General features: G+C 36.8%; 1 protein-coding gene across 5 annotated transcripts in view; it reads left to right on the top strand.

Annotated features, from left to right (window-relative positions):
* PIBF1 (progesterone immunomodulatory binding factor 1) overlaps positions 1 to 13,990 on the top strand; it is a 213,458-nt gene that overhangs the window by 35,344 nt on the left and 164,124 nt on the right. For all 5 annotated transcript variants that reach the window (XR_003434692.1, XM_027116085.1, XM_027116086.1 and 2 more), the window contains one exon: positions 9,348 to 9,481. Coding sequence is in view for 4 of the 5 variants with exons in the window: in XM_027116085.1 (XP_026971886.1) it covers positions 9,348 to 9,481 (134 nt within the window). In the remaining variant the exon portion in view is untranslated. The remainder of the gene's footprint in view (positions 1 to 9,347; positions 9,482 to 13,990) is intronic.

Below are 13,990 nucleotides of genomic sequence, written 5' to 3'. Positions count from 1 at the left end.
GGGGTCCATGGCCCAAAGAAGTTTTGAGACTTCCTAATTTAGATGATTATTAGCAGTGCTTCTCAAACTTTAATGTAAATACGAGTCACCTGGGGATCTTGTTAAGATGAAAACTGACACAGTAGTTCTGGGATGGGGCCTGAGACTGTTCACTGTTGGCACATCTCCCGGACTGTATTAGTGCTCCTGGCCTGAGCCAGTTCATGGACTACACTGTGAGTAGCTAAGTTCTGGACTGAGTTGTCCAATATAGTGGCCACGTGTTTACATTTAAATTAATTAAAATTCCGTTCCTCAGTCTTACTAGCCATACAGGTAGTTAGTGACTACTATATTGGATGGTACAGATATAGAACATTTTCACCATTGCGGAAAGTTCTATTGGGCAGTGCTGTTCTAGAGGTTGGGGTAATCTTAGCCAAGACAGAGAAACAAAAAGCTTTAAAAGAAAAAGACAAAAAGGAAACCACAGGCAAAGTTTAATATTTAAAGTACCCATTTGGGACAAAAATTGGAATGCAGATGATCAAAAGTTAGTATCAGCACTATTTCTAGCTCTTAGAAATTAACAAGAAATAGACAACCCAATGGAAAAATGGGCAAAGACTATAATAGGCATTTCACAAAAAGTGCAAATCCAAATGTCCAGGTGCTCAAACTAGCTAGCATTTTGGGAAATACAATTAAAGTAACAGTGAGAACTCAGGTTGGCAAAAATGGAAAAGGTCTGATATCTGTGTAGATATAAGGAAAAAGATACAAATGTTACTGATGGAAAAGTGAACTGCCATAGCCTTTTGGAAAGACATCTGACAACATCAGTTAAAATGGAAAATAAGCGTTCTTCAACACAGCAACCCCAGTGCTGGGACTCTGTCCCATAGAGTAAAATACTAGTATGTAACCATAAATGCCTGTCAACACAACAAGGAAACGTTTGCATAAACCACGTACAGTGTACACCCTGGAATATTGTGCAATCATTGACAAGAATGAATTAGAGCATATCAGTTGATTTAGGATTTACACCAGGTATCCATCCTCCCATTTGTGTTGTGTGTGTTCGTGAGTATATGAACATGGAGAAGAATAGGGAAAGATACATGTTATTTAACGTGAGTTACCTGGGGATGTGGATGGGAGTCAAAGAGGAAGAGAGGGAAGAAAGAGATAAAAAAATATGAAATTCTTGCTCTTAAACTTACCAGTATGTAATGATAATTCCATAATATATATCTTTTCATTTATAAAACTTATAAAAATTTATAAAATTGTTTGTGTATGTTTAAACTGTTGAAGTATTTTAAATAATTACAGTAATTTACTTGTAAAACAAAAATGACTTTCTTTTGCCATGAATGAGTCACCTGTTGTTGCACCATACATCCTCATTTGCTTCAAGAGCTAAAAAAGGGCTTCCCTGGTGGCGCAGTGGTTGAGAATCCGCCTGCCAATTCAGGGGTCGCGGGTTCGTGCCCCCGTCCGGGAGGATCCCACATGCCGCAGAGCGGCTGGGCCCGTGAGCCATGGCCGCTGAGCCTGCGCGTCCGGAGCCTGTGCTCTGCAACAGGAGAGGCCACGGCAGTGGCCATGGCAGTGAGAGGCCCGCGTACCGCAAAAAAAAAGAGCTAAAAAAAAATGATTTGAACCTGACCGTAAACTGGTGAATCAACTTAATTTTTTATTCTTTCTACCCACACTTATTAATACTTTTAATGCTTATCTAAATCACTTAAAAGGCATGGGAAACCATACCTTTTTGCATTGATATACTTAATTAACTTCTTTGAATTGTAAGGGAGATTTTAAAGATAATTTAGCCACTTGGTCTATTTTAAAATGTTAAGATTTAAATATTTTTGGTTCAGTCATATTTGGGTCAATACCTGTTGAAAGGCCAGTACTTCAAATTTGTTCTTGTAGTTTGCCGAATAAAACGTTGGCTATAAAAGTTGCCTCTCAACAGATCAACATATGGTTTAGCAATGGAGGGTTCTGCTAGATCCATGAGCTAGTTATGAATAATAGTCATACAATGTTTAGTACAATAGTAGGCACATAAAATGAGTTGGTGAATTAGTGTCCTCACTTTGCAGAGGCAGCAGTTAAGATCCAGAGACCTTGGGAATTCCCTGGCGGTCCAGTGGTTAGGGCTTGATGCTTTCACTGTCTTGGGCCTGGGTTCAATCCATGGTTGGGGAACTAAGATCCCACAAGCCACCCAGTGTGGCCAAAAAAAGAGAGGGTCCGGAGACCTTGGCTTGCTGGGGCAGTTAGTAGCAGAGACAGATTTGACCCCATGTCTCTATCTTAATCTGATGTCCACAACGCTTGATGAAAGTTACCTTTCTTCATCTCTCATCTCTTTCTTCATTATTGTTTAAAATTTTTCCTTTTAGAAAAGCTTCAACTTTTATGTTTGAGTTCACATTTATTGAAAAGATATTGAAGATTATCATGTAATATAAAATATTTAAATGTTCATGTTTTCTTTTTAACCCAGAGTAGACTTTCAGTTCTTCAGTTTTGTCTTTTTTTCCTTAAGACCTTAGAAGAAGTCCAGAATTTTTTCTTAAATAATACATTTCTTGAGGATCTTAACAACAACAAAAAAGTAGTCTCTGGGAGCAAACAGACTGTTGTTTCTTAAAGAAACAGTCTTTAACAATCAAAGATTAATTAGGTTTCTTGTTCTTTTCAGTATTTAGTTGCTTGGAGTAGATTATAGGCAATGTGAAACTTGTAAGAGTTCTGAGGAGTGAATTCTCATTTTCTCAGAATAGCTAATCAAGACATTTCTTCTCATTCACTAAACTGCTATCCAACGTAAACTGCTTCTGATCTGAACCATTGACCATAAGATAAATGACACTATTTCCCATTTCTAATTTTCTTAGCTGCTCTGTCTCTCCCCAGGCAGGAGATCACTTCATTTATTAAAGATTTATTTTGAAACATAGGTTACCACTCTCTTCTCAGTTACATGGTGTGAGAGACAGATGATTTAAATGATGCTTAGAAATTGTATCTAAAGTAATTGCTTTTGGGTTTATACAGCAGCTGTTTAAAATGTGCCTATTGAATCTTTGAATACATTCTTACTTTTTGTAGAAAACATTTAGGTTCGATGTTATTTTGTCAAATTATTTTTTAAATATATATTTAAGGAATAATTGTAGTAATTGTTTTAAAGGAGGGGAGTCCAAATTTAAATATGAATTATGCATGTGCCATATTTGAACCTGTAAAATTTGCAATAAGTTTTTCTAACACTCTGGATTTGAGCAGTAAATAATATTAACTTCCAATCAGTGGTTTTATAGGTTCCATGGAATAGAATCTTTAAAAAACAGAAACTTGAAATTAAGAAAGGAATGAACTATTTATGAGTTCAAGAACCTAAATTCTAGCTCTATCTCTGCTAGCTCTGGAATCCAGAGGTTTATGTGAGTGTGGAAGTGCCACACTTAAGGACAAATCACTTAACCCCCCTAGGCCTTAATGTTCTTGTCATGGAAATAAGAAGTTAGTAATAGATTATCTCCAGTCTATCTTTCATCTCTGAAATTCTGTAACTGTGAAACGCTCAGCTGGTGGTGTTTGGAAATAAGAGCCTTGCAGGGGGATGGGGGAGAGAAGACATCTCATTTTAAATATAAAAGGCCTAATAGTTGATAACTTTGCCAAAACACTGTATAATATAATTTTTTCAGTTTTTATATCAAACAGTAGAGAAATATATAGAGTAAAAAACTGAGTGTCTCTTTATTACCCCCTTCCATCCTGCTCAGCCCTTTTCCCCTTCAGTGTGACCCTTGCATGTCCCCCTTTCCATTCCTAAGACCAGGATCCCTGCAGAACTTCTCCCCAGTTAGCGTTTTCCTGGTTGAAGCCTCTTGTCTTACTTTTTTAAAACGTTTGTGTTGTAAAGAAATTTTAATTGACTTTTCACAAAGTGAACACACCCATTTAACCACCACCCAGACTGAGAAATAGAAGCCCCTTTCAAGCTGCTTTTCTCAAAATCTTTGAGAAAATTCTGCTTATATGTTGCATTGATATCATTGTTTCAACTGAGGTGTTTTATTTGCAGATTTATGATAATATTCTTTAATTTCAGTTGGAAAACTGATGATTTATTAATCCTTAATTTTTAAAGTCACTTTTGCTACATCTTGAGCTGGTTATTTTAAATGCTAGTGCTGTATAGTCCCTTTATATTTCGACAGTTGACACCACAAACATTTCCAGCGTTAACTACTATGTGAGGGTTACTGGCTGTAACCAGAGATAAGGCAGGTCTTCAAGGAGCTTCAGGGTGCGTATCAGGAAAACCGAGGATTACAGACAAGACAAGAAAACTTGCAACTACAATAACAGATTTACTTTTTTCAGGCTAGAGATAGCCTTCTATTATTTCCTCTTATGAATAATTTAGGAGATGGAAAAGATGACATTAACTCTGGCAATCAAAGTCAGTTCCATTCTAGATGTGTAGAAAACTGGCAAACAGTTGAAATCTCAGTGACTTAATTGTCATTATCCCTATGCAGTTTTTTTTCTTTATTCAAAAAGGACATTGAGACTTGCTGTTAACCAAACCTATTTACTTCTTATGTAGAAATTTTCTGTTAGAAATGGCTGGTGATTGGAAATTTTGTGTTCTCTTTCTTTATGTTTGAAAAGATTAAGCTTTTTCCTTCTTTGGTTTCAGTCTATTTAATATCCTCTTTTGCTCCTTCTTTTCCAGAAACATTAATTATATACTTTCTATGTAATAGGCAGAGTACTAGGTACTAGAATTATAGAAAATTTCCTTTAGTTTTTCCTTTGATGTGAGAGGCAAGTAATGGCTGCTCACAGCACATGTGATGTGTTTTCTGATGAGGTAAGAACCAGGTGCTGTGGAAAAATGTAAGACAGACATCTAACTCAGATTTGGGGCTTGGAGTCTTCCCACAGAAGGTATTGCTGAGTTCGGGTCAGGAAGAATACATAGGAGTAATACGAAGTAGTCTTCTCTACCATCTTTAGCCTTAGCCTTAAAGTTCTACACAGTCATGGGTTTGATTCATTTTTTATTTTTTATTTTTTTTCCAAAGCTATGCCTTAATGTATTTTATTTGCTAATAGTAAGTGAAGCAGATTATTTTTTTCGAAATATAAGGGTAATCATTTTATTTAAGGGGAAGTTTTTCAGTTGAAAAGTCTTAGAAGATTTGGTAGGATATGTACATTCCTGTATTGAACTTCTGCTTATACTTGGTCATATAATGTTTATATTTAAAGAATGAATATATATATATATATATATATATTCACACCCACACATATATACTATGTTACAGACATATGCATGTACAATATAATAAATACACACATACGCATATCTCCTATGGAATTGCTCTCTGCTCCAGAAGTTTATACCCTGTATATTTCAGGGCAAGGTATTGATGTCCTCTCTAGATCTTAGATTTTGGCACTTCCACACTCACATAAACCCCTACCTTTGAGGGGGCATTCATTTCATCTAGATGCCCTACTCTATAACCTTCTTCATTTGCAGACCACTGGGACATTGTTTTTTACTCAGTGGAACCCGCGGTCTAGATTTAGTCTTCCTTTCTACCTTAGCTGCTGCCTGGGTTACTTCTTGAGATTCATCCACGACCTTGGCCTTGCACGTCATTGATCTTCTCATTCTGAATGATTACCTCTTCTTTTCTTTAGCACTCAGGTTCATGGCCCGCGTTCTGTTCCTTGTCTCCCAGAACTGATTTACTTCTGAAGTTATCAATTCAGGCTGACCACTGAACATACTACTTCCTATATTTCCACGTTTTTCAATCAACTGCTTTCAACCTATCTTTAGCAGAATTGCCAATCCATATAATTTTTTTTTTATCTATATCTTCCTAAATGTCTTTTCTTCCCTCTTCATCATGTTATCAGTCTTAAACCTTTCTCTTGTCAGTGTTGTCGAATTCCTCCCTGTCTTTTTATCGAACCTGCCTGACAGAATCTCAACTCTTTATTTTTCTACATGAGGGCTACTGGAGAAAATCACAGAGGCAGTAACAAGGCTGTAAGTTTATTGTTACCGACTTCGAACGGGCCCACACAATTGTGCTGTAATTCTATTTTTTCTAGTTCTCTCATTTTTCACAGCAGTTATTTTAGGCATTCACCACTCTCCTCACATCTCCAGCTTTCCACTTTCCTTCTCCCTCTCAGCAAATGACTTGGTATTTCATTGCACAGAGAAAATGGAAATCCTCAGATGAGAACTCCCACAGTTTCTTGCCATAAGCATATTTACATCTGCACTCGTTCGGTTTTGTTTGTTTGTTCTTACTGTTTATAGTGGGAAGAGCCTTTCAAGGAGTGGAAAGTCATATGCCTTTAGAAACCAAGTGATAGTAGAAAATAGGTGAAGCAGTAGGGTAAGGAGTATTCTGTGACTTGTAGGGCATTGATAAGAGCTACCTGAGGACATCCAAATTCAAGTTTTTAACACTGTATCAGCTGGAGAAAAGCCTGCCATGATATGAGCATGGCTGCTGGTCTAAGACAAGTCTTCACAGTGAAGATGGAGCCCACACCCTGAGCCTTCTTAGGGGCTTTACTGCTCTGCCCCCCGACCATGCCCATTTTCTCCAGCATCAGTACCTCTTTTGCTGTTCTTTCCCATCGATATTTTAACATGTCCAAGCTTGTTCCATCTTTTGAAACCTTCATTTATCTCTATTTTCTTCTCTAGCTACTTCACTTTCTGCACTCTTAAACTAAGGAGAGAATTGCCTACAGTTCGGGTGTTTGACAAATTTAGATTGGAGTCCTTACCACACTGTTCATGAGCTCTGAGACTTTTATCCTCTCCAAGCCTAGTTTCCTCAACTGTAAAAATGAGGATAATACTTTGCTCCATCATAAAGTTAAGTATTAAGCAAGAGAATGCATGTATCATAACACGAAAAAGGACATATTGTATATTCAGATATATTTGCTTTAGCCCCTGGCAGTCTACTTTCTGTCCCCATCCCTGAAGATTTAATGGATTTGTTTATGGGTCTCTTCTCAGTAGTAATTAGTACCCCTGACAGTCTTGTCTCCTCAGAGTAGCTCTTCTACGGTTGTCCCTGCCACACACCCCTGGTTCACCCTCTGTTTCTGTGAATACTCCCTCGGGTTCCTAGGGCTCTTTGTCCTTTCCTCACCCTTTAAATGTTTATATTCCTCAGGAGTCTGTCCCAGTCTTTGTGCAATTATTAAGGTCGAGCTATCAATTTGGCTATAATCTCCCTAGGAGCCAAAGCAAAGGAAAAGCATTGTGATGATATTAATTTATAGTTCATGATCATTTACTATGTGCTAAGCATTTTTATAAGCACTTTTCATGTATTACTTGATATAATCTTCACAACAACTCTACAGGGTAGATGACGTAGATGAGGACAATCAAGTGCTGAGATGTAAACCTGCTCGAAGTGTTACTGCAGGTAATTCAGTTCCGGACAGTTGAATTCTGGAGCTTTCCATCCTAACTATAACACTATACACTCTCCCAAAACAGTTACATGATTAGTAGTGTTTAGAAGGATAAAAGCATTCTTCAGGGGAACTAAAGCATCTTCTGGGACTTAAGTCAGAAATGACGTGTGTGATGATTCTTTGGGGAGATGATAGAGTATCCTCAGCTATGATCCTCTAATAAATACCACATAGTAGCATTTCATTCTCATGGAGAACATCAGTGCAGAAGAACATAGTATGTACCAAAGCAAAGCACAGCCAGTATAGTTTTTCCATTATTACATTTTTCAAACAGCCTTTTGATAGAAATGTGGGAGCTAACATTTCAAAGTCATGTCTAATAGTTTAAAGGGGACAAAAACAGTCTTACTTATCTTTGTATCTACAGTGTCTAGCCCAGGACCTGTCACTTAGAAATAGTTCGGTCAGTATTTGTGGACTGAATCTGACCACACTGAGCTCATCAGCTCCTTAAAAAAGAATGACTTGGGACAGGATGTATTTCCCGTGACAGGTTCTGGGGGTGGAGTTGATGACTGCTTGCAAGATCTGATGAGCTCAAAGTGGGAAAAGAAGTGGGAACTCCGTCTCTGTGTCCTGCTTCTCCTCCCCATTCCCATATTCCTGCATTTCTTCATTGATTTATTGAAAAGTATTTCATTCTTACTCTATACCAAGTCCTGTGTAAAGTGATGGAGATCCAATGGTGAGCAAGACAAAGTCCATGCCCTTGAGATGTTTACACTCTGATGTAAAAAAACGAATTTGGTGATACACTAAGATCAATACTCTAAAGGAGTATTGACAGTATTCAGCTATTCAGGCAGTGCAAACAGATTAGAGCAGGGGTCCCCAACCTACGGGCCACGGACCGCTACCAGGCCACGGACCGCTACCGGGCCACGGCTTGTTAGGAACTGGGCCGCACAGCTGGAGGTGAGCAGCACGTGAGCAGGTGAGCAGGCGAAGTTTCATCTGCCACTCGTCATCGCTCCCCATCACTCGCTTTACTGCCTGAACCAACTGCCCCCCCATCCCCCACCCCCGCAGCCCCAATCCATGGAAGAATTGTCTTCCACGAAACTGGTCCCTGCTGCCAAAAAGGTTGGGGACCGCTGGGTTAGAGGAAGTGTAGTGTGTTCAGAGAACCTCAGATCTTTATTAGGGTTGGAGGTGAAGTATGATTATGAGAAATGGCGAGAAACGAGGCTTGTAGTAAGCAGGGCCAGGTGTGCTTTTAAGGTTTTCACTTCTACCCCTCTTCCACATCTCTGCAGTCCCTTTCTACCAGTCTGATGAGTACAAGGAAGATCAATGTAGAAATAGGTTCCAAGTGCCACAAAACTCCTTTTTTTCTGAATACCACAACTGAAAATGCGTGGTTAATCTCTTCAGTAACTATTTTTCATTGTGAATGTTTGATGTTCATGTGGCTCTTTGTCTCTCGTTGTAAACTCCTCAAGAGCAGGGTCAGTGTTTTATTCACTTCTGTGTCCTTAGCATCTGATAGTAACTCAGTAAATGTTGAAAACATCCTTAACATTAGTAGTCATTTTATGTATTATTCTATTAACCAAAGCATAGTTGACCTATTTTTTCTTGAAAAAACAGAGCTCAAGTTTTAAACAAATGAATTTACAGACTTCTCAGTGAGTTTAAGATTACCTGTCTTTGAGTAGGGAAACATTACTAAATAAAAAAATTGAGGATTTTTTAAAATTACAAAGATATGCACAGCTTAACAGAAGAATTCAGTACAGAATTTGGTCAAGTACGTTTGGTTTGAAATGCCTTATTATTGTTTTTATTTATAGACTTATGAGGAAGATCGCAGAAACTACTCTGAGCTTCAAATTAGATGTCAACGTTTGGCCTTAGAATTAGCAGACACAAAACAGTTAATTCAGCAAGGAGACTACCGTCAAGAGAACTATGGTAAAGTCAAGAGGTAAGTAGTTAAGATGGCTACAGTTGTTCTCATTTTTAGCATGCATCAGAGTCACTTGAATTCTTACCATCAATGTCGTTAATTCTACTTTGTATCTTATTTTTTTTCTGTCTCCATGGTTTTGCCTTTTCTAGAATGTCATGTAGTTGGAATCATACCATATGGAACCTTTGCAGATTGGCTTCTTTGACTTAGAAATATACACTTAAGGTTCCTCCATGTCTTTTCATGGCTTGATAGCTCATTTGAATAATGAATAGTATTCTTTTGAATAATATTCATTGGATAATAATGTGCTATTGAATAATGAATAATATTCTATTGTCAAGATGTACCATAATTTATCCATTCACCTATTGAAGGACATCTTGGTTGCTTCCAAGTTTTGCCAGTTAGGAATAAGGCTGCTATAAATATTCATGTGCCAGTTTTTTGTATGGACATAAATTTTCAACTCCTCTGGGTAAATACCAAGGAGCATGAGCATACTTGTATTGTAAGAATATGTTGAGTTTTGTGAGATACCACCAAACTGTCTGTTCCAAAGTGTCTGTACCATTTTGCATTTCCACCAGCAATGAATGAGAGTTCCCATTGCTCCACTCCCTTGCCAGTATTTGTTATCAGTGTTCTGGATTTTGGCCATTCTAATAGGTGTGTAGTCATATCTCATTGTTTTAATTTGCATTTCCCTGATGACATGATACAGAACATCTTTTCATGTACTTATTTGCCATCTGTATATCTTCTTTGGTGAGGTGTCTGTTAAAGTCTTTGGCTCATTTTTTAATTGGGTTGTTTGTTTTCTTACCGTTGAGTTTTAATAGTTTTTTATACATTTTGGATAATAGTCCTTTATCAGATATGTCTTTGGCAAATATTTTCTTCCAGCCTGTGGCTTGTCTTCTTATTCTCTTGACATATACCTTATGTCTTCTTATTCTCTTGACATATACCTTAGTCTTCATTGCGCAGAAACATGCAGTTTTGGCAGTTTGTTGGATTTAGATTGTATTTTTATGTCAGTTGTTTTTATTTTATTTAGAAGCTGCTTTTGTCTTTTAAAATGTGATGCCTTAGAAGATAGGAACCCAGTGAAATCCTATGTGTGTAAATATTTTTGAAATCTTACTTGATTATTTTTATTTTATGGCATCAATTTAAATAGTTTGCAGTTTTATCTAAAGTTTTTTCAGCTATTCCTTTTTGACAAAAGGCACACATACTTTCAAAAAATAATACTTTCTGAGGATATGTTTCATATTGTGCTGCTGCTAAGGCAAAGAATTTTCTTTTTGCTGGAATGTACTAATGAACCACCACTTTAGCTGTATGTTCCTAGGAAATCTTAACATTCTAAGCCAAAGTTTTGTCACCTCTCAGATGGTGCTAATACAATAACTGCACTATATAAATTAAGAAGATCAAATAAAGTAATATTTATGAAAGTATATATATGTATGCGTATATATAGAGAGATGATCCTAATTGTTCACTGCTACATCTACCTGCACCTAAAATAATTCTTGAACTAAAGCAGTCACTCAATGAGTGTTTGTTAATTGAATGGATGCTTTATAAATTGTAAAACACCATAAGTAAATTTGCCAGGATCTGGGGGATATAACATTGGTGCTCCTACTCCCAGCATGACTGACATGCATTATGTATTATTATGTATGCACTGTTATGTCAAAATATAGTGATTGTTGGAGCTTGAAATCCATGACAGCTATACTATTGGGCTTTCAAAGAAAGCTAGATTTCAAAAGAATCATTTCAAAATGAAGTAGGTTGTGATGGTAAGATGATACTTTGAGTTGGTGTTTTGATGTCCTGTCTGCCGCTATAAATCTATAGCAATAATAAGTGAAATATGAAAGGAGAAAACTAAAAGGCATAGTCATCAGAATAATCCAGGGTGGCCATGAATGAAGGGTAAACAAACCAAGATGAGTCCTGGGTTGATAATTCTTGCAGGTGAGTGATGAAAGTGGGGGTGGGGAGGTGTCTCACTTTAGCATCTCTCTTTATGTGTGTTTTATTTTCTATAATGAAAACCTAAGAAATAAAAACATAATAAGCATCATCATGTGCTAGAAATGGAACAGAAAAACAACCAAGCAAGAGTGGCTCAAACTGTGAATCCTTTGGTTCACTCAATAGAAAGAATGGATTTTTAAAAAATGGTCTGGTCACAAACATATAAGATAAACTGGGGGAAAAAAATCACTTTTATGTCCTTGATAAATTCTCACAAAGGTGCAAAAGAAAACAGATATATGGATGTTAGCTGCATCATTATTAGAAAGAATTCAAATGCTTTTCAACAGCAGCATGGAAAATAGATTGTGATTTATTTTTATAACGTAATTCTACGTAACAATTAAAATCATTAAATTAGATCTGAATGTATATATGGATAAGTCAAACACATAATATTAAATTTTAAAAAGCAAAATGCATGTGCCCATCTTTCTTTCTTTCTTTCTTCCCCACCCTCCCACCCCCAAAGCAAGCAGTTCCTAAACTTTCTGGCATAACAGAAAGTTCTCAGGTTTATTTTGTGACTTCGTTGCCTCAGCCCTTTCTTTAAGGAGTCTTGGTTCCTTTTAGTGGAGAATGCTATTCAGAAATTAAGATTTGGGTCCTGGTCATTGCTACATTGAACGTTATTTCTAGGCCCTTTCAGTAGGCAGAGGCGCAATGAAGAGGCAAGTGAAAGGATGGCTTAACATACTATGGATAAGATCATACTGATATTTCTAATTCCAATTCAACACCACGATAGCTAGTTTGAAGGGGATCCAACTGGCCAAATAGGTACAACTTGAATATCAAGATGAATATTAACGATAATGAGTTACAATCCATTGAACAGAATAAGAGTCCTTGAGTGTGTGCTAGTAAATAAAGAGGATCTTCACAGTAGAATGCCAACCAATAAATACATATGCTTATTGGAATTACTATTTTGTAACCTCATAATACTGTTTGATTTAGAGTCATCATTGGAAGCTAAAGCCACTGGGTAAAAGTATATTAGAGAGCAGAATGTTAAAATATATCCTATAGCAAATTTGGGTGAATATCTCTTCCTTTCAGATGTCACTGAAAGTGTGTAGAATCAATTATCCAGTTATTTTATAGGACTCAGTAAACTGTGAAGCGTTGTAAAAGAAAAAAATTCCCACAGATTACCTATTAATTGCAAAGGGCAAAAAGATACCTTTATAGTTGAGAACTTCGGCAGATACCACCTTAAGCAAATGATCAAAGTTATTGTCACCAATAATGAGATTAAGTGACATCATCTCAATATATCTTTATTTGATGTATTGAGGACACAATATCACTTCTGTAATATTCCTGCCCAAAATGCTTAATCTAAATCTAGTCATAGAAAAACATCAGACAAATGACAGTTGAGCAACATTCTATAAAGTTGGCCTGTGCGCTACAAAAGGTCAATGTCGTGAAAGACAAAGGAAGGGAGAATTTTAACCACTGGACCACCAGGGAAGTCCCGATGATTATATTCTGATTACATAAGAGAATATCTTTAACCTTTGGATTCACACCAAATTATTTAGGGATAAAAGGACCTAATGTCTGCGTATTACAAATAGTTGAGGGGGAAAAAATGTACATGTAGAATTGTGTGCGTGTGTGTAGACGTGTATACCTGTATATGCGTATGTATTTTTATATATGTAAATTCACATATGTATATTTATTCACATAGATGAACAACAGAGAGGGAGAGAATAAATATGACAAAGTAATATTTAGTAAATATTACAAAGTAAATATGACAAAATATTAACCATTGGTGAGTAAAAGTATGTAAAAAAACATATAATATGGAAATTTATCATTGTTTTTAGGGGATGATATTGGGACAGTGAGAAAATATAGGGAACTTCAGCTTTACTCATAGTGTTCTATCTTTTTAAAAATCAGAACAAAACTTTAATGCAAATATAGACAAATGTAACTGTCGTCAGCTGTGGATAGCAAGTTCATGAGTATTTTGCTGTATCATGCTTTATAATCTATTTTTTACATTAAAAAATCATAACAAGGGGCTTCCCTGGTGGCGCAGTGGTTAAGAGTCCGCCTGCCGATGCAGGGGACACGGGTTCATGCCCCGGTCCAGGAAGATCCCACATGCCGCGGAGCGGCTGGGCCCATGAGCCATGGCTGCTGAGCCTGCGTGTCCAGAGCCTGTGCTCCGCAACGGGAGAGGCCACAACAGTGAGAGGCCCGCATACCGCAAAAAAAAAAAAAAAAAAAAAACATAACAAAAGTCCTTACTTTGTGAGAATAAAAACATTTGTATGTAAAGGCATAAAATACTTAAAGTAATATTACCAAAATATTAATATTGATAGTCATCTTTAATAAGTGGGTTTATGGGTGATTGTTATTTTTCAATTTGTGCTTTGCTCAAGTATAATTATAATACTTTGTTAAGCAGAAGAAATCTTAGAAGTCATCTTTCTAAAT

Source organism: Aethalodelphis obliquidens, unplaced genomic scaffold, assembly GCF_003676395.1.
Source record: "Aethalodelphis obliquidens isolate GAN/ISIS:26980383/991018 unplaced genomic scaffold, ASM367639v1 scaffold15, whole genome shotgun sequence".
NCBI classification, from domain to species: domain Eukaryota; kingdom Metazoa; phylum Chordata; class Mammalia; order Artiodactyla; family Delphinidae; genus Aethalodelphis; species Aethalodelphis obliquidens.
The sequence above is the reverse complement of the archived record's forward strand: the minus strand, read 5'-3'. Positions and strand labels throughout refer to the sequence as shown.